Here is a 21,706-nt window from a genome sequence, read left to right on the forward strand (position 1 = left end):
TCAAACTCAATCATTCAGAGTGAAAGAGGTGTAGGCTATATAATGTGTTTACTGTTAATTACTTAAAATGCATGGGGACAAAAAACAAGAAACCTCGCAAAAGTCTTATTCATTGCAAAGCATGTCTGAGGAATGAATTAAATATTAAGAGTCTTCTATTAGTGTATTAGCCTGTATGTATTTTATCTAGTCATTGTGAATCACATCATGATGTGATTCATTTAATGGTTCAAAACTGCAGACATAATCAGACACAAGAGAGAAATGCACAGAAAAATGTTATTAATTATTATCATCATTACTAATATTGTTGCAGATATATCATACTATAATATAATAATATACAACAGAAATAGACACAGTTAAACAATGGAAATAATGAAAATACAAAACAATATTCTTGTCCATTTCTCATAAAACGGAAGAATGGTTGGGAGGATTGAGAAAGACATGGAATGTGAAAAAAGAAAAGAAAAAGGAGAGGAGTATACTGAGAGCGGATAAAGTGGTGACTTCATTTTCACCAGAGATTCCCCCAGAAAAAAAAATGGTTGGCCTACTTACCACTAAGGACAGGTTACCACCCTCTCTCTCTCCTGCTCCCTCTTTGGCTTTCTTTCTGGGTGAACCCTTTTTCTTTTTCTTTTTAGTAAAGTGTTGGTACACATAGAAAGAGAGGCATGTCTTTTGGCATCACAAGAAATCTGTGAATCTTAAACTGGGGTTTAAATGCTGTGTCTGACGGATGAAAAGGGTAACCGTTGGGTAACGATGGGGAAAGCTGATTTAGCATTTGCAGAGCCAGCTGTGTTCCCCTACTTGAAACTAGGTGAATAATTCTAGATGTTTAAAAATGCATTGTGCATATTACAGCAGGCCGAAAACTTATTTTTTGTGTAGTTCACTGCAGACTATCCACCATCTTCTCAGACACTTAGATACATTTAGCTTTTGTTACACATAAACATGAGCCTCAACACTATACATTCAAACACACCCATACGAGGATTATTAGTGCCTTCTTCTATGAGTCTGCTGTTGGTCTCGGTCAGTGAGCATCCACAATAAAACTAACTCTCACACTCCCCCTCCTCCGACACACACACACACACACACACACACACACACACACACACACACACACACACACACACACACACACACACACACACACACACACACACACACACACACACACACACACACACACACACACACACACAACTGATGTGATGCCCATTTCATTGTTGGATACCATGGTGCTGCCCCCAGCATTACATTCATCCAGCCATGATGAGTGTTTTGGGCTCATATTCTAATTCCCAGTTGGTGCGCTCATTTAAAGCTTCTATGATTCACTGCATTATCATCGGTCAGCTTGTCCTGGAGGCATCATTATGCCTTCTGTTGAATCATGCAATTAAACTGGAAGTCACCAGAAAAACACTTGGCAGTGGTCCATTTGGAAGGAACATATGTGGAACCTGTCTGCCATTGTAGTGCAGAGATGAGCAGCATACAGTGAGAATATGGTAGGATAAGATTTTTACACATCATGGAAAATAACTGCTATTTGACAAGAGTGGTTAGCCTATTGTTGTGGACTACTTTGATCGGATAAGTGCAAATACCTTAACACTGGGGCACAGAGAAAATAATTAGTTTTAACAAAAAAGGATAATGGTTTATTTGTAATACTAAGGGAATGGATGTGAAAGAAATTTAGATTAAGCTCACACAATGAGGTAGAACAACCGTAGGACACACACACACACACACATGCACACAGACAGGGGAGAGACCTATGAGAACAGGCAGGGAACTCCCCGCCTATTGTTGTCTATGTAGGTCTGCATACCTGTCTCTGTGTTCTGTCCTCTCCACCAGCCTGTATGTGAGCTTCCAATGAACCCGACCCTCTACGGAGAAGCTAAAGCCACCACTGGAGAATCTCCCTTTCTTGCCACTCACTCACCCACCTACTCCTCCAGCAGAGCAGCTTGTCAGCTCTGTTGTGTTGATTTTTGATTTCAGCCCCTTGAATCAGGTTTTGGAACATTGACATGAACATATGGCTCGCGCCCCATGCTCCACATCCCCTTGTTCTGCCCATGGTCATGAATTGGCTACTCTGTCAGCTCTTCACCTTATGTGTATGTGCTTTATTGATTCACAATATGATCCACTTATCCTTTAAAGCCTGTGTCAGGTGTGGTATATTGTTTTTCTCCCCCCATAGAACCATCTAGCCTGCATCTTAGTGAAACCTTCCTTAAATGTTGTATAGGCTACCCCAGCAGCTGACCTGATTTTCTATGGCTAGACTTGAATATTCACCTTCCTTTCTTTTTATGCTGTTCATGTAAAGATGTATGTTTTTGCAATGGCAACATTGCATCTTTGACCCAGACTTTATTTTTGCCATTAGCTGGTGTTTGGCTATCAACCACAGTCAGCAGCTTTGTTGTGTGTATGCGCAGACCAGTCTTGCAGAGGTTCACATGCAAGTCTACATTGGGTCTGTGGAGGACCGAGTTCAGCAGGGGCGGAGTGCTCTACATGCATCCAGCCATTGAATTATTCAGCCTTATGAATCATTGAGTCACGAAACTCCTTTTTAGGTCCTTGCCTCAGAGCTCCAGCCTCATCGCTACCCACTATTTGAACATCTGACAGAGAAAGAAAAACAACAGAGAACAATCTTGACACTTTTAAACTCTAGAGATGGAATGAATAGTTTTCCAGCATCTTAGAAACCTGCAGTGGAGGCCATGCTCCCACCATATTTAAACATTTATGTTCATTTACACAACATGCATGTAGATGTATCCAAGTCTAACATACATACCGGTATATGTAAGCATATTGGGTTGCAGCAAATAATCCTCCTCAGTCTAGTTAGACTCATTAATTTTATGCTGTCCTCCACTTTCAGTAAAGTTTGACAACTTTCTGCATCTAGCTGCGCTGAATCATGACCTTAATTTTAGAGGCTGTGGCTGGCATCACTGTCGACGTGCTCACTGATTTCAGCATCTGAACAGAATGTTTACCAGGAAGGAATTACACATTGCTCCAGAAATATGCCAATAGTCTACATATTTCATGTTTTCATCAGAATGCAATAGCATTGTTACAAGGTTGTATTGTATACAACTGTTGTATTATGAAGACATCACAGAGGGTAAGACAATGTCATCATATCATGGCAGCAGATACAAACAGTATCTCATAAAGACATACACTGCTGTAGGACAAAGATAGCCTATCGTGATGCATTATTTTCTCAGCCAAATACATGATGCGCAGACCGTGTTGATGATGTATCTGTGTCCCTTCTACAGAGACAGTGTATGTGTTCTTGTGAGGTAACAATGTTTTATGCATGGACGGCCTTGGAGCTGCTGCTCCTCGGTACTTCTTGTGTTGGCTGTGTGGAATAACAGGTTTGGACAGGAGGCTGCTGCTCCTCAAAGACTCCAGCTCTGAAGGGCAATAGATAATTTCACAGATCATCACACCCAAGTGTAAACACACACATTTGTGAACACACGCATACACAAGATGTAAGAGTATATAAAACTAGACGACAAATTCTCAAAAGCATGGACCAAATATTTCATGTGTAGGATTTGTTTTGTTTTTTGTTACAGCTGAAATGAGACTGCAACCAAGTCAAGTTGCAAGACATTTTCACAAACCTACTATCACTAACAGGCTGTTAGTGATATCACTAACAGGCTGTTAGTGATAGTAGGTTTGTGAAAATGTCTTGCGACTTGACTTGGTTGCGGTCTCAGCTGTAAACTGACAAAAGGTTCAATGGTGAGATAGGAGAACAGGTCTGGAGTTAAAACATTTTAATTAAATTAAGATTACGTCAACTCCCATAACTCAAGTCTGGACTACCAACCCTCTAACAGCCCAGTTGAAGATTCTGTTGGCGCTCTCCGTGGTCCTGCATGACTGGACTTGTGTTTTCTTGTTATTGTAGTGGCGCTGTCCATGGTCCTGATGGTAGTGATGTTAGTAGCAGGCTTCATGCTTCTCTGATGTCAGTGTTATTCCTCATGATCACATCAGGAGTGGAAATGAATTACTGTGATTTTATTAGGGAGCTAATGTGGCATCAGTTCTGTTATTCGGACACATTCACTGCCATTATGATAAAGAACAGGCTGCAGTTTAAATCATACAGTAATCTATCTATCTATCTATCTATCTATCTATCTATCTATCTATCTATCTATCTATCTATCTATCTATCTATCTATCTATCTATCTATCTATAATTGTGCTCTTGGATGTCCTTGTAGTGGGGTCAGTCTCACTCTCACAGCCGGAAGCCTTGTTTAAGTGGACACAAAGAAAAACGATCCCTTTCTGACATATCGGATAGACGTTTAAGGTCGTGCTGTTATCGATTGGCGTCCGCACGTGCCAGGTTTCTCTCCGTATTCAATCTCTTGGAAGAGGTGAATTAATTCTCGCGGTCACCCTTAAGTCTGTATTTGTATGATCATTTCCCATTCACAGAGGCGACTATTTCTGGAGTCAATCAATTAGGTCACATAATAGATTAAGGGAATGTTGTGCTGACCTGTGATGTGATCGCTTCTTCTCTGGCACTTAACATAACGGGGCACTATAGTCGCTGCTTCCATCACGGTCAGGGCCGGTTTTAGCTATGGGCAATATGGGCGACCGCCCAGGGCGCAATCTTTGTGAGGGCGCACGAGCGCTCTCCAAAAAAAAAAAAAAAAAAAAAAGACAAAACAAAACTCGCCGTCAAGTTAGTCAGTGGAGTGGTCGCTGGGGCGCCCCTATGTCACGTCAACTTGCTGCTGAGAGTCATGTAGCCTACTACATAAACTGGGTCTACTACAGGTTCTGTGTGTGTCAGGAGAGGCAAGGGGGGAGGGGGGCGGGGGGATCAACTTGCGACTGCTGAGGTCTCACGTCGGATGCTCCGCCGGCCAGAGGGCTCTCATACGGGGAAAGAAAGGAGGGTTAAGCGCTAAACTCCTCGCCCTGAAGTTGGCTTCATTTTGGTAATGTTGCTATCGGGATGCCCAGCAATATTCCTATTCTTCCTCTTCAATGTCTGGTCTCTGGTTAACAACACGAATGAACTGCGACAGGATCATGTGTTAAACGGATCCTGGACTGTCATGATGTTTATAATGAGCTGGTTTAACAGCAACGTCACGCTGTTTCCAAAACCACACCGACTTCAGCAGAGAAGTGAGTTTAAGCACATTTTTAGTTTAGCCTACAGATGGAACAGTGGTTCCTGTCATTACTTTATATTCAAAATATCATCATGTTGCTGGCCCTACACTCACAAACAAAAACTATTTTAAATTGTGTATTTTTTTTAGAGGTTCAGAGGCTGTAGTAAAGCTGCTCAGTTTTAATATAGCCTAAGCCTATATAATTTTATGTGATTGGCTATTTTAAAAAATCATTTAAATATGGCTGGATGATCAATAACAAATTAAACTGTGGTTTGACAAATTCAAACACATTTATTGATGATTTAATTTAAAGGAACCACAGTAGCCTATAAGATCATGTGTAAGATCAAATTCAGTGTTAAAGGCGCTCAGACAGGTGATTTTGAAATAGGCTATGCTAAAAGTAATCCAGAAAGTACTTACTTTACTTGAGTAGCCTAATCGAAATGCATTACAGATTACAGATTTTGGGACATGTAATCAGTAATCTGTAGGGGAATACATTTTAAAAGAAACCCGCCCAACACTGATTATAATATATTCTTGTGTTTGTTCGTTGGTGGGTTTTTTTTTTTTCTTTTGGGGGGGGGGGGGGCACCAAGGGATGGTTTCGCCCAGGGTGTAAAACTAGCCAGGACCGCCTCTGATCACGGTTGTTGTATAGTCGGGAGTGACTCATGGCATTCATTGAATATGAAACCTTTTCCCATCTTTCTCCACTTTCATTCATTAACCTCAACTCTTCACGACCATTCTAAAGGTGGAAACATAGAGTGACACTTGCATCATATTGGTTTGAAATCACTGGGGGCAAAGGAGTGATATCAAGGAATCATGGGCACTCTAGACACAGCAAGGAGAAATACTGCAGTTATTATTATTTAAAAAAAAATCTCTGCATTGTCCATCCACCTTGCCTTTGTTCCCCCTGTGTCACTGAAAGTCTTAGTTGTGTGCTTTAGCGCAAAGCATATGGTCGCACTGAACGGGCACCAGTGCTTTTGGTTGAGCGGCGAGAAAAGCCTCGAGGAGGAGGTGGAGGAGGAGGAGAGGGGAGGAAGAGGAAGAGGAGAGGAGAGGGAGAGAGTCAGGGAAGAAGATCCTCGACTCGTTTTCGGGGAGGGAGGGGGACGGAGGAAGAGAGGGAGGGAGGAGAAAGCTCTCTTCGTCCATTAATTTCCAAATGTCTGTTGCTAAGAATAGCCTCCCCCCTCCACCTTCCCTAACAAACACACGCAGACTTGCGCGGGCACACTTTGACGCGCATTTACTCTACTCACGCGCTCGTGTGCGCGCAGTCATTGTCAGCTTGGGCTGCAGCTGTATCTTTGCATGAACTGCATGATGCCACAGCCCCACCCCCCCCAACACCCCCCTCTTCCCCGCTACACATACGCACACGCGCGCGCCCAAGTAAGCTATAATAAGGATACTTATTGAGTCTTTTATGAAATACACAGTTACAGAGAGGTGGAGACAAATGAGTCACACAGGTAACAGATGTCACCCCATCCTCTACGCCAACAGCCTATTTTTACGCATTATCTGAAAGTGATTTGGAGTCGGGCGGTTCGAGATGTCCAGGACAACTGGGCAGGGCTGTAGCCCGAAGTTTCTTAAAAATACATAGGCGATAGACGGAGCCTCCATCCGTGACATACGTCTGGAAGTTGGACGAGCTGCGTGCGTCATGTGCTGCGGCTGCAGAACCGACCAAGCTCTCTCTCATTATACTTGACACAAGCTGAAAGACAGCGATTCCGCGCGCGCGGTGCAATTTATTGCATTCGCAGGCAGGGTCTAGCCTGAAATCCGAATAAATAGCTGGTCTCCTCCCTTTCATTTTCGTCTCCAGCGATCCATCTGTCCGTTCGTCCGTCTGTCCCTCTCCTCCTCCCCTTGGGGACGCTGGACGAAGAGAGAGGAGGCCGTGAGAAACGCGCTACCCTACTCCAATGAGAGAGAGAGAAAGGACGCGCTGCCAGGACATTTGGGCTTATCAGTGCAGACGAAGGTAGACTTTCTCGGGGCGGGGATGGTGAGGGACTTTCTCGGCACTGCTACACCTCGACCAGCCGAACCAAGACCATGAGAGGGTGTAAGACGGCGAAGAAGCGGCCGTCATACCCTTGTCTTTGACGACGCGGTCTGTGTGTCCCTTGCTCAGTTTCTGGATGGCCGTGCAGGTGACGGACAGAAGATGATGGTTGCAACGAGAGAGGATGCTACTGAATTCGTCTGAGAAAATTATTTCATCCACAGAGCACGACAACAATGACACGGACTTTTCAAAGGAAAACGGTATATCTCCTTCTCCTTTCTACCCGAGAATGTGCATTCGGAAATTAGACTGATTAATTACAAATGCAACAATTTTCCTGGTCTCAGGGCTTGTCAGAGCGCACTGGTAGAACAATTGGAAGGTGGTGGGGGCCACATTATTGCCATACTGTACCAAACATTGCGGATGTTTTCAAATAAATAAATAATAGTAGCTTTTTGCCATTTTCAACCCCCTTTTAAGTCTTCGGAACGCCACTGTTTCCAAAATGCCAACTTGAACGTCACTTACGGCCGTGTGTATAGGCTGTTAATTACATTCAGATTCAATTTTCGACAATCTGATTTATTGAGGCCTGTGTGACATTAGAGGCGTTTACATTGTCATTACATTCTGTCATGACAGAAAGGAAATAAATCGTCTAGAAGGCTGAAAGAGGCTGGGGCGCGCTCGGATACAGGCATGAGCCATGGAGAACATGAAACATTCATGTTAACTCGCCACAGTCTCCCCATGATTTCATGTTGGGGGCGAATCCTGCTTTATACAGACATACGAACGGACTAAGACTGAGGCACCCCACAGCACTACCCTACAGTGCAACCAGTCAGCCAGCCGACCACACATTTAATTTCCTCACACCCACAATTGGTCGTTGGCAGGGACGCACAGAGAAGGAGACAGTACATGGGCGTCCTCGTCTGCTAAAACCAAGAGCTGCATAACTGCTCGCCGGGTGCAGGTGTTTCAGCGTCAGCTTACAAGACAACCCGTTGTGCATATGAGACGTTCTGATCCAGATGGGATGTAATGTTGTGTGGCTGCACAGCTGAGCATTGGTCTCCTTCTCCGCTGCTTCGTGAAGATTGGCTTTCGGTGTCCAGAGAATGGCGCGGTTCGGAGACGAGGTACCGGCCAGGTATGGCGGAGGGCCCGGCGGAGGGGGCCCGGGCGGCCGCGGTGGTAGCAGGCAAGGAGGACCTCATGGACACGGTCACGGTCACGGCGGCCACGGCGCCCACGGGGGCCACGGGCATGGCCACGGTCCACCCGGTGCCCAGAGAATGTACAAGCAGTCTATGGCGCAGAGAGCCCGGACTATGGCCCTCTATAATCCCATCCCCGTGCGCCAGAACTGTTTCACTGTCAACCGCTCGCTGTTCATTTTCAGCGAGGATAACTTCGTGAGAAAATACGCCAAAAAGATCACCGAATGGCCATATCCTTTTCCTGGCATTGTACAGTGAGTAAAAAAAAAAAAAAGCTGCTGTGTGCTCCATGCCCGAGGATCAGGTAGGCCCAATGTACAGACAGATGTTTGGCTGAATGGATCAAATTTGTTAAGGCCCTATTAGTAGCATAATCTTCCATTGGATCCTAATGTCAAAGGTCTGAGATGCATCAACGCAAGCCCATGTGAGGTATAGGCTACATGAGGTGACAGGAAAAAACTGGACATGTAATTTATAGTTAATTAGGAGGAAGCGAGAACCAGCACTTCCCTCTTATAAGGCTGTTGGTCACCATCAATCACATTTGTGAGTAATTTCATGTCACAGTAGCATGGGACTTGCCAGATTTACGTTCCCTGTTGTTGACTGTGTGGTTTTGGTGGTTGAGGGGGTTCTAGGGGGCGCTGTTGGTTGCTGATGTCAGCATGTGCAGTTTAAGCCCAGCGCCTAGCGCGGGTACAGATAAACAGGAGGGAGAGGGGGAGGGGAGGAAAGGTGGGAGAGGGAGAGAGAGAGAAAGAGGGGGGGTGAGATGAAAATAAGCAGCTACAATTTGTGTGTGAGAGAGAGAGAAAGAGAGGGAGAGAGAGGGAGGAAGTAAGGAAACGTGATTATAAGTGCCCCTACACAGTATTTAATTCTCACATTTTGTGGCCTCTCCTCTTAATCATCCAATATGCAGGTGTCACTGAATGAATGTGCCGTCATTTCAACGTGTGTAGGTGTATGTGTGCAAGGGCGTGTGTGTGCACACCACAAGCACTGACAGTGTAAAATTCCAGCATTCCTCTGCATTTCCATCTTTCAGAAACCAGCACATATTGCACCACCCTGGGGAAGAGCAGTAGGTGATTTCAGTATTTTCATTTCCAGGATTTGAGTTTATTCACCCGAAAGCATGAAAAGGTGGAAGTAAGTTTCTATGCGAGTGTTAATGACAAGAGGGGAAATTGGAGTAATGATTGTATTGATCCATTCTGATGCTTGAGCCATGACATAACTACACAGACTAATTGGGCTCCTCTAGTGAAACGCAGGAGCTACTTACAGTGCTTCTGAATCATGTCTATTCATCATCTCAATGACAGTGTGTGTTAGTGAGAGATAGTGTGCAGGAAATCTGATATATAATCATAGATTTTTTCCAAAATATTCTACAGCCATGAAACATAAATAAGCATAGGGTATAACTTGTACTAGCCTTTAAAAGCCATATCAAGTCAGACCTGTGGTTTAAAAGTCATCAATAGTCAACAACTTTCAATCAACTGATGGGAAAGTGCACAAACTATCATATAGTATATATATATATCCCACATAGATTCAAGTATAATCCTCTTTTTTTTTCTCATAATATATATTTTTTGCATATTTGACTGATAGCTTTGTGGTGGTGGAGATGTATAATACATGTAGAAAAGCTGGAAGAGAGGTATAATTGAACTGGTATCCATTTAAATACTGGTTTTAACGATTTATCTGTAGGCTAATAGGAAATGAAGGGACTGAGAGCAAGGGACAGGCATGCAGTAAAAGTCCTTTGTCAGATACAAACTTGGGACATTGACATTATTCATGGGGATTAACATACCACTTTCCCCAATGTCTGTGTGACAAACAATTATAAACATAATCAGGAGATGTGCAGTGTGTGTGGTACTGTGCTGTGAAATGAATGAGCTGATAAGGGTTGCTCTTGATCAGATTCTTTGGTTGCACAACTGTATGTGTTAGTTAATCTCAAGGTTTCACAAGAGTGTTTCTCAAATGTTATTGAAACTTATATGGAACAGATGAGGCAGACACATTTCATGTAACATCTCTGCTCTGTTGAGTCTGGTTGGTTTCCTGGAAGCTGATGGTGGGTTTCTGTTGGTCTGGAAAGCAGTTCCTGAGTAGGTTTTATAGGCTACTATATCTCTACATACTGTAGTTTCATTTTAATTTTGAGAATTGAGATCTTAATATTTCTTTCTGGAACATTTGCATTATCTTTTAGTTTTACAGTCCACCAGAGGTATTTGACATAATATTTCATACAAGTACAATCAAATCCAATCCAACACAATAGCTCTGCAATAACCCCTTCTTTTTGTGAAGCTTATAATGTTCAATATTTGCTATTTTCTGAAGCTGTGTTGTGGTCTTGTTTATTGGATTGCAATGAATTGTAAGGTGTAGTACAATATTTTATCCCACCTCGTCCCTCTACAGACAATACAAGTCCAGCTTTCCATAACATAATGTTCACCTTTGTAAAGTCTACATCCTGACCTCTTTAGCTCTTAATTACCTGAAGAGCTAAAACTTGAGTTTGTTGATATGGCTTCACTTTGCATTAGGTGTTATAGTCATTTTGTAGTCATGATATCAATCAAAAGGTCATCTCAGGTAACTCGCACCTCTGTGAATTGTGCCATGGCCACCAGTTAATGTGCTTCCACACAAGAGGCCCAAACCAAACCCAGCAAAAAAAAAAAAAAAGTGGTTACAAATGAACCAAATAGCTAATTGAGGATTGGTATTAAATTCCAATGATTTTATTCCCCATTAAGTTCCTTCACTTGTGTCTATTTTCTCTGGATAAACCAAGCAATATATAGCTACCATTACTGTCCCATTGCACTTAGTTACATCCTATTGCTAAAATACAACTAATCACCCTGCCAGTAGCTTATTCTCACTGACATGGATCATTTGTGAAAATTACATTTGAACTAACATTCTTTTTCATTTGTCCATTTCATTCTCTTGTCTTGCCATTTGTCTATCTCTGCCCGTTAGCATTACAGTAAATAGTATTGTGTAACATAATGAAGAAAAAAGTACATAAATATTAGTGGTGTGTGTAGTTCATTAAAACATCAAGGACTTGTGATTCATTCATTAGAACCTGCCACCAACAGGAGTGTGGATAGGTGCATGGTGTTTTGATGGACTGTTTCACTGAAGGAGAAATGCTTTTTGATTCACCAGATGTATGAGTCTCAATGGAATCACTATTCAGCAGAATTATGACCTGCAGCTTTATTTAGCTGTGAACTGACTCTGGACCCATGGGAGTACCGTATAAATAAAAATTTGCTCACATCCACATTTAGATAAAGTAGACAGATAGTTGGTTGTTTAATTAGAATTGGCACAACAGAGTTCAGGCCCATTTACTTGTTTGAAATGAGTGGTAGAGAAATAGTAGCTTGTAAATTAGTACCAGCATTTGCATTTATCACTGAATTTGACAAACATAATATTGATTTTTTTAAAGTTGATATTAAGGTTTTAAAATGAATGGTTACTTTAATTGTATGACTGAGAACAGTATAGGGTGTGGTTTATGATGGTTGTTGTTGTAGAAACAGTGCTTTGGAAATTCATGATGGATATGTGTAAACCATTAGGCTACAGGTAATTCCATCATTGGCACGCCTATTATTAAAAAAAGGTGACATTCAGGTATAACCACTCTAATGATTCAGTCAGAACTGAGTAGATATTTGTCCTACGATGGCATGATGATGAGCTCCGGTTACTGTACCTTTCCCCCGTTAAACATGTGTGGAGTTAGTTTAAAAACTGTGACAATTGGCACCATTAGCTCCACTCCATTAGCATTGTAAGCACAGCTGTCCGTCTTGTAGAAGGCTAACCCAAAGCTGATTCATTTGCTGGTTAATTCTCATGTTTATGAGCTAAGATAACAAACCAACAAATATCTGCTTATTTGTGCTAACATAAATAAGATGATAATACCAGTCTATTTGTTTTGTTTGTTGGTTTTAAAAAGGTGACAGGATGGCTATGCTAAGACTGTGGGGATTGACTATTGAATAATGGCCACTTGGATACAACAGTGCATTCATTTTGAAATCCTTGCATGACTGGCTGAGCTCCAAATCCATAAATATACTTTTTTTTCTCTTCTCAGATTCATCCAGTTAGGAGTCACCTTGAAGTACAAGCATATTGAACTTATAGTTAACAATACCATAACCATAAACAGCCCTCTATATTGTTCCCTTCATTGTGTAATGTGCTAAAAATGAATTTTCTCTGTTTGAATAATGTATAAGAAAGGTCAAAAGCACTTATATGGGGAAACTTTAAATACTTAAATGCCTGAACATAATTTTATCCTGGCTCCTTCCTTATTTCCATTTAATTGTAATTTAATGGCTCAATTTTCTGTGCTTGTACATGCCATATCTTATCTTATTTTTTATTTCAACATTTCAATCCTGTTTGTTCACCTTTTGTGGTTAGGAGAGAAGAAGCCCATTTATTAACCATGCATACGTTTTTTTTTCTTTTCCCTCAGTCTAAGTGCTGTTGGATTCTCTGCACAGTGGTTATCTTCCCAATGAATTCTCCTTCATCTTCCTCGCTTCGTTAAGGAGATTATTTAACTGTTAGACCATAGTCATTGTGTGTGATCTGCCCCCTCCCTGGCTGTGGAACTACATACCCCTTCAAATATACCACACCACCATCTACTTTGCAAACTGGACTCTACTGTGTCCATCGCTGTCTTGAACGTGCAATGTGTCTCATAAAGTATGCCAGTGTCACCACAAATGTCTCCACTAATTTAACAAGACCGTGTGCGCTCTGACAGCAAAGTCATCGGCAAGAGCAGCCAACTAGAATTGAGTAATGCTAATCTTGGCATCTAGTTTCACAGGAGTCTAACTTGTCCTGTCAAAGGCAGTCACTGAGGCCATGTGGTGTTATGTGCAAGGACATGTACCCATATAGATAGCCTGGCTGTTCAGATTGATAACACTCAGTCTTTTGCTGAATAAAGTTTAGAAAAAAAGCAGCAATATTTCAGTGGAAAAATCTTCCTCCTTTCAAAATTTGTTAAAAATTCTATCCATAATATGTTAACATTTTCTAGGAAGTTCAGTATTTGAAATTTGAAAAATTAAGTTTCTTATTAATTATTAACTTGGTCACTACGATCATGGATTAATTATGAAAAAAATAGGTCCCTGCCCTGCCCTGGCCCAACTTAACTCTAAATCAGTCTCCATCTATAGAACGCAAAGAAAGTGCAAATAATGTCATTCACAGTGGTTTTGTGTCTTTTTATGTTAATTTTTCTTTGTGTAGTTGCGATCATTTCTTTCCACAGTATTTGTGTCCTTTTTGGACAGTTAGGTGTTTCTTTGTGGTTGTTTTGGCGCTCTTTGTAGTCATTGTATCTTTTTATACCAAGGGGCCTCACATCTTGGGCCCCTAAACCTGTGCCTAAAACAGATAAATTACTTCTTAGCTCAACTAATCTTAAATCACAGCAAAATGTATGATATTGAATCAGCTTTGAATTGCAGTGTCATATTGTTACAAATACATCTACAGTATAATGGCTTATTAGCTTGTTGACCGTGTACAGTAGATATGTTTTAAATCATCTAAGACGACTACTGTGCAAAACCGTGCCCCTGTGTTACGAACCTCTATGACAAGAATTCCACTAGGTAGGCTATGTATTGTAACATAACATAAATATCGATGTGCTGCTGTTGTCCTTACAATCTTCTCTGAAATCATATATCATGTTTCATGCAGGGGAAACTTGAAACAAAATCTGTCATCTAATAGAGCCTTAGAAAGGAAATCCTCATTTGCTATTCTTTTGACCTTTGACCCTAAATGCCCATTTGACCTTGTCAAATCCATATATGGTGTCATGCACTGGAGTTCCTGTAAATCTTGCAAATGCATTTGTCATGTATGCAGTTGTTTGTTTTTCGTGTAAATATCAATGACAGTGTCAGCAAAGTACATTGCATATACCTCTGCAGAACCTCAACTCATGCACCCACGAGCATAAACACACAGACATACATACGCACACCATATGGTGTTGCCTGTGTCATCAGCCCACACTAAAGTGTGTTTTCCCCAGCTGTTGTAAATGGAGAGAAAGTCAATATATGTTCTAGCTATCTATAGTAAGAATCGGCTCAATATGAAATACAATACAAATAAGGTGTTTTATAAATGAACCATGCTTTCAAAATCATAGAGTGTGAAAGACACTCAGTTAGATATGTAGTTAAGATTAGTTATTTGTGAATATTGTATAGGCTATTGGTTTTGTGTTTATGCTTGTGTGTGCTTATGTGTTAATAGCAGCGCGTTAATCTCCTTCCTCCATAGGACCCAGAATCAATGAGAGAACAAATGACCATTCAAGATGAGTGAGTTTAATCTCTTGGCTCAGCTGTTTTACTGAGCAATCTATGTGTGGAAAAATCTGTGTGTGCTAAAAACTAACACATTTCATGCAACACATTTGTGTGTTGATTAGTTTTGACCACAGATGTTAGTTAAAACCATTTATGTGGTTAAAACAGACACAAGAAGGGAAAGGACTTAAGTATTTCAGTGCATTCCAAAAGTAAAATGTGATTGGAAGACCTTTTTGGTGATGACAAATGTTGGGAGATGTAATGTTATATTTTCCTTCTTGAATGGGTCTAGAAATTGCTAAAGAGAACACATGAACATTTATTGGGTGTGTGAAGGTGTCAGAGTCCCCCCCCTCTTCCACCCACATATGAAGTGAACCTAACCAGGCCATCATGGACAGTCAGGACTCTCACTTCCTTTGCAACCATGCGAGTCGGGTCCAAAGACAGATGAAGCTGGGGTGTGTTTGTGTCTGTGTGTGTGTATATATATATAATATAGAGAGAGAGTATATATTGAGAGAGAGAGCGTGTGATTAAGAGATACAGATGTAGAGAAATTGAAAGAGAGACACACCCAGAAACACAGAGGGAGAGAGAGAGAGGCCTGGGTGTTTTTGGGTGGATGTGGAGAGTCAGTGATCTACATTCACTGCAGAATCTAAATTATTTATTGGCCTTTCTCCAGCTTGCAACTGTCAGCTGATAACTACACAGACTTAACATCAGCTTTTGTGTGTGTGTATGTGTGTGTGTGTGTGTGTGTGTGTGTGTAGGTCTGCGTGTGTGTGTCTGTACTGCCCCCCTCACCCCAACCCTCTTCTTATGTTCCCCTGTTAATGCAGAGACTTCTTTGTAAGGAAACTTTACAACATCATCATGGAACATGTTATTATTATGTGTGTTTGTGTGTGTGTTTGCGTGCATAGGTGTGTAGTCTCTTACATTTATGCCTATGTTCTACATAGACATTAATCAGAAGAAACAGTTCAAATGAAAATGATCTGAAAGCCAGTTGTGTTTTTATGCTATGTGGGATACAACACTTTTTTTTTTCCCAAAGCAGAGAAGGAGAAGAGAAACAAAGAGAAAGAGACAGAGGGAGGGAGAGAGGCAAAAGGTTGTTTCTGTTCTAATGTGAAGTAAGGAGACAGAGCAGAGAAATGGACTATGGAGAGACAGAAATAGAGAAAGGAGGGGGATAGTCAGTAAGACAGAGACATTATAGGGAGGGGTAGACTAATGAGAAACAATGGAGAGAGAGGGAGAGAGAGCGAGAGAGAATCAAACTGCCCGTCTGCATATAAATCATTTAACACAAAGTGGTGGAGAGACAAACGCTCAGGGTTGGCCAGCTACACTGCAGCCAGAGAGCGCACACACACACACAAACTTGTTTTTGTCACTAAGACAGACATTGCATTGACTTACGTTCATTCCTTTATCCACCCTGCCAGAACAGGGAGCTGCCTCATCCCATCATAGCCGTATATTCGTGACTCACGTCTTAACAGTGCTTAAGCATAACTTATTTACATTGCGGGGACTAATTTCTTGTCCCCACATGGGAGCTGATTCTATAATGTCACATTTTGAACAGATTTTCACTACACAGCATGAATACTGTCCCTAAAACACAAATACTCCTTTTTTCCCCACTGTTCTTTTTGTTCACCCCTCCCCTTTCACTCTCTTTCTTTCTCACTCTCCCTTTGATTGATAGGAAGTGAAGTTTTGTCATCTCCTCTCACATTTCACTACCTGTACTTTTTCTCTTTCACTCAAATCCAATCCATCATTCTTTCTCTCTGTCTCCCCTCCACTCCTGCCACTGCTGTTTCTTTCACTCTCCTCTGCTTCATCTCCACCTCCCTCTAATCGGCTGCTTCCGCCTTTTTGTGAAGCTAATTTGAATTATTTGTTTGAAGTTTTTGGTGATATTTCCTGATAACTGCAAGTCTTAAGTTTAGTTTGCTCATGACTGTTGGCAACAAGACCTGCATGTGTCTGTGTGTGTTTGTCTGCATATGTGTTACATTTCCTGCTCTTTTTGTGTATGTGTGTATGTGTGTGTGTGTGTGCGCGCGGGCATGTGCACGCACCCTCTAGGCTCAATCTGCCTACCTCATACCTTTGACTGGTAATAAATGTGTGAATTGATCCGTATCCTGAGTCCCTACGGGCAGACTCGACACTGAGGAGCATGCGCATGAGCATGCGCGCACACACACACACACACACACACACACACACACACACACACACACACACACACACACACACACACACACACACACACACACACACACACACATTCACAAGAAGGCTACACACTCAGAAGAATCAAAAGTGATGAAGTTATAAGACAGCCCAATCTATTTAGATAGTTTAACTTTATCTGTTTCACACTTGGAAAAATATAATGAGAATAACACACAGAAAGCATTTTACCACATCTTTAGTGCTGCCAGTGAGAAAAGTATCTTGAAGTCCTTTTCAGTTATTATTTTTGATGTATAAAGATTTTTTTTTTTTGATATAAAGCAACACCCATTTTAAACAGTCACACAAAATGTTTGGCATTGAATGAGCCGTGACTCTAGATCGTGCAGAACAAATATTGAATGAATCCACACATACGTTTGTGGGGTATAACCTTTTGCACTGCCCCCTAGAGGCAAAAATAATATCTGATCGTTTATGTAAACTTATTTCTACGTTAAAAACAAACATTGAAAAAATTTATAATTTTAAAATGTATGCACGTCTTGAAATATTTTTGGTTAAGTTTTGTCTAGATGACTAAAGTGAGAATTGGATATATTTTACCATTTCGCTTAGACGTTCAATACTCTGCTGGAGGGTTTTTTGAGGTTAATTTTGAATATGTGACATGACGTGTGCACCACTTCCCCTGTGCTGCATACATGGCTACCAGCCACCTGAGCTTAGATCAGTAACACATCTAAATGTTAATCTGAACATAGTTTTTTGTTTGGATTTAACTAAGAAGTTGATATACCCACTCTCTATTTAAACAACAACCTCTTTACTCCATAACTTCACTTTCCGATATTGATCATCAGCAGAGCGTTGTTTTTCTTCTGCTTTGTCTGGGAGTGTGTGTGTGTGTGTGTGTGTGTGTGTGTGTGTGTGTGTGTGTGTGTGTGTGTGTGTGTGTGTGCTTGTGCATGCGTTTGTGATATTCTGAAATGTATCTGTCTGTCCTCCCACAGTGTTCTTTACACAGAGGTGGAGGAACACTGAGGTGATTCGAGGTAGTGAGGAATCCACATTTCCTTTTGTCTCTTTCCGTTTGTCTCTTCCTTCCTTTCTTCAACCAGTTGAACCAACATTTTATTCAAAATGCCTCACAATGTGTTTAATACAACACTTAATGGATTTATTATTTAGAACTAAATCACGGAGGCAATAATATCTCGTAATAGAAATTGAAGAAGACAAATTAAAAACTACAGATGCATTTGGTGATTTTTGACCAGTGGTTAAAAGTAAGTCTCTGAAATCCCAATGCCTCAAGTTCTTATAGCTAACATCTTGCCTAATGAAGGAATGTAAACGACTGGAATGACAAGATTGCGCAGCAGAGCAATGGGTCACAGAGAGCAGGTGAAAATGAAAAGCCACACTGTTCTCAGATTGTAAATTGAGCATAAAACCTGATAAATGCACCGTGTTAGCTGTTTTTTGATATACTGCAGATGGTTACCCTTGTAACATATATGGCAATTGAGAAATGGAAAATCAATCTGAAAACATGCTGCTGCATAAAAACTAGGGCATAAATCACGATAGAAATATTGGTATTGGTAGCTGCTCGCCAAATTTGCCGGGCCCACTGCCCGAGTCAAACCTTGTGTATGCAGATGTCTGACACTACATCAAATTAATTCAGTGCAGTCTTAGTGCATTGTTACATCACTTGGACAGGGCGTTTTAAAATCCCTGCCCTGACATGACACGTTGGATGTGGACAGAAGTTAAAACAGGAAGCTGAAACTTTTCCTCCACAGAGATCGGTATGAATGTTTAGTATGGAGGACACACTGCAGTGCTATCTTATCCTTGTAGGCTACCTTGCAATTCCTAAAATAGCATAATACAGAAAAAAGGAGTGATGGTCAACCTGAGATTTAAATGGGAAGATAACACGGATAATCTATTTAAAAATCCAAATATTCTCAGTGTAATTTTGATGGATAGACCTTAACCTTTTTGGCCACAGGTCTGGTGTGTGTCTAGTCATCCGCATTTACTATTCACTCACTGGATGGAAGATCATTTTGCTCTTTTGTATTGTTTCTATGTCTCTCTCTCCTTTCCCTTTGCATTTTTCTCATTCCCCTTTCTCTTAGCTGTGCATCCTGGTTCTGTTGAATAATTCAGTTTCAGTTGCAGGCTAGTTTGCACGTGTGTTTGTGTGTGTTTGGTGTGTGTCTTTGAGAGAGTATTTGTCCGTGTGTGTTTGTGTATGTGTGTGTGAAGGGGGTGCAGTGACGTGGGGCAAAGCTATTTTTGGGATTTTGGATACGTGGAGAGAGTGAAAAACAGAGTGAGGGAGAGAGTCTGTGATGGATTGATTTTTTTTCATGCCCGTGTTCTTTAGTCACGTGCTGCGGCTGTTACTAGACAAACCCTGCTGGAAACCTGCGCTCCACCTGCAGAGTGTGTTGGCACACACTCACACACACGCAGACACGCGCGCACACATACATGTACACATACAGTTTGATGGTGAAAGCACAGGCAAAGGTACACGGTTAAATCAGGAAGTATTGGCAGCTATACAAACACACACCTGCATCTCCTTCCTGAACACACAGCGAAATATGTCCCATGCTGGTCTCATACATTACACATAGCCAATGGCGAACGCACGCACACACACACACACACACACACACACACACACACACACACACACACACACACACACACACACACACACACACACACACAAACCCTCATACCACCACCGTCAGCATCTTGTAGAAAGTGACAACTAGGCTATATGTGGGGAGGGAGAGGCAGTGGCAGGGCTGAGATTGGAGACACAACACAGGCCGTATGGAATAACCAGCGAGGAGGAGAGGGTGACTGTGTAACGCCTATACACACTTGACTGATGCTGAATCAGACTGAGAGAGGCCAAGCAGGGCTAAACTGGCCTGCAGGCACTCCCATTCGCTGGCAACACAGTCCAACATGGTGCCAATGTGGAATAAATGTAACATCATTGTACGTGTAAGTGTAAATGTGTCTTTTAAAGGTTTCATTCATGTTAGGTTGGATTTTGATTGAGTTGCAGTTCTGCTTTTGGACACATTTGAATGCAGTTTTTTTTGTGCCAGTGGAAGCCATTTTCTACTGTAGTGAGGTGAATTATTTCAATCAGCATTTTGAATGAGACATGATATTTTTCAGCTTTAAATAAGACAAAGAGCTTTTGTGGTTTTAATTGTTTGGGCAAATTTTTTTTTTTTTTTAGATTTGTGGCTTAACTCTGAGAGAAACAAATTGAATTTTTGTTTTATTCATGTTTTGCAAATGAAAATGCTGTCATATGTGAAAAATGCTGGACGGTAATTGATGTACGATAAACTCCAGCTACAATTCATAAGATTCTGTTCAACATGTATAACCTAGGAACAAAATGAAGCGCTTCAGCCATGTCTTTTATCTTTTATGGCTGCTGATTATCAAAATAATTAGATAGGTTTCAACCATGGAGCTTAATCCCATTCATTTGATCAAATCAGTGCTTCTGAGGGAAAAGTGACAAGAAAATTAAGTAATCATTTGAGCTGTGCTGCCACTGCTCTGCTGCATAATGTAACAGGACAGAGGGAAAGAGGGGGACGGGAGGGGAAAGGATATGAAGAAAGTGACAGAGGAAAAGGGAAGGTTGGATGTTTTTTGTCCAGCTACCTCCTATTTTCTCCTTCTTTTATCTTGCATCTTTGTATGACAAAAAAGATTGTAGAGCGGCAAGGTAGTTCAGTGGTTAGCACTCCTGTCTCTCAGCAAGAAGGTTTTGGGTTTGATTCCCAGCACTGTGGCCTTTCTGGGTGGAATTTGCATGTTCTCTTTGTGTGGTTTCTCTCCAGTTCCTCATAGTCCAAAGACATGGACTCTAGGTTAATTTGCAACTCTAAATTGCACATTGAATACGAGTATGTTCCCCACATGGATAAGTGATATAGCCAGGGAATGGATGGGTGGACAAAACATTGACAAAATCTTGTCTACATGTAACTTACAGTCACGATGATGTAGCCTATAACCTATGGACTGTCAAAAACTGTATTATTATAACTATACACTAAACCCTCACGCACACACGCAATATATTTGCATAGAAAGTGACCATTTTGTCCCATTTTGTTCTTGTGCTTCCATTAGTTTTGAGGCCGGCTCCTGTCACTCTGAGGATGGCTTTATTAAATGTACATGATTACAGTCAAATTTACATAGTTATTGATCTTTTCGGTGTATTATACAGTAAACAAACAATTGTGGTTTACTAGAAATAAACTGAGTAATTAGTCAGTGTCAGAGCAAGAGAGGTCTGTGCCGTCACGTGTGGTTTTATTAATAGGAAGGCTGGCACCTTCTCAAAGGGTGGCAGCTGGTCTGGGCTCCATTGGCAGACGACTGTAGTGTAGTGAAGTGTAATGTTGTTGCAGTGTGTGTGTGTGTGTGTGTGTGTGTGTGTGTGTGTGTGTGCGCAGTGCATATATT

General features: G+C 41.4%; 1 protein-coding gene across 1 annotated transcript in view; it reads left to right on the plus strand.

Annotated features, from left to right (window-relative positions):
- Positions 1–8,405: 8,405 nt before the first annotated feature.
- The window catches only part of cacna1aa (calcium channel, voltage-dependent, P/Q type, alpha 1A subunit, a), a gene marked incomplete at both ends in the record, with an annotated part of 75,389 nt that continues 62,088 nt past the window's right edge, over positions 8,406–21,706 (plus strand). The window contains one exon of the mRNA XM_083976632.1: positions 8,406–8,756. Coding sequence (XP_083832758.1) covers positions 8,406–8,756 — 351 coding nt within the window. The remainder of the gene's footprint in view (positions 8,757–21,706) is intronic.

The sequence above is a fragment of the Trachurus trachurus genome (genome assembly GCF_905171665.1).
Source record: "Trachurus trachurus genome assembly, chromosome: 8".
NCBI classification, from domain to species: Eukaryota; Metazoa; Chordata; class Actinopteri; order Carangiformes; family Carangidae; genus Trachurus; species Trachurus trachurus.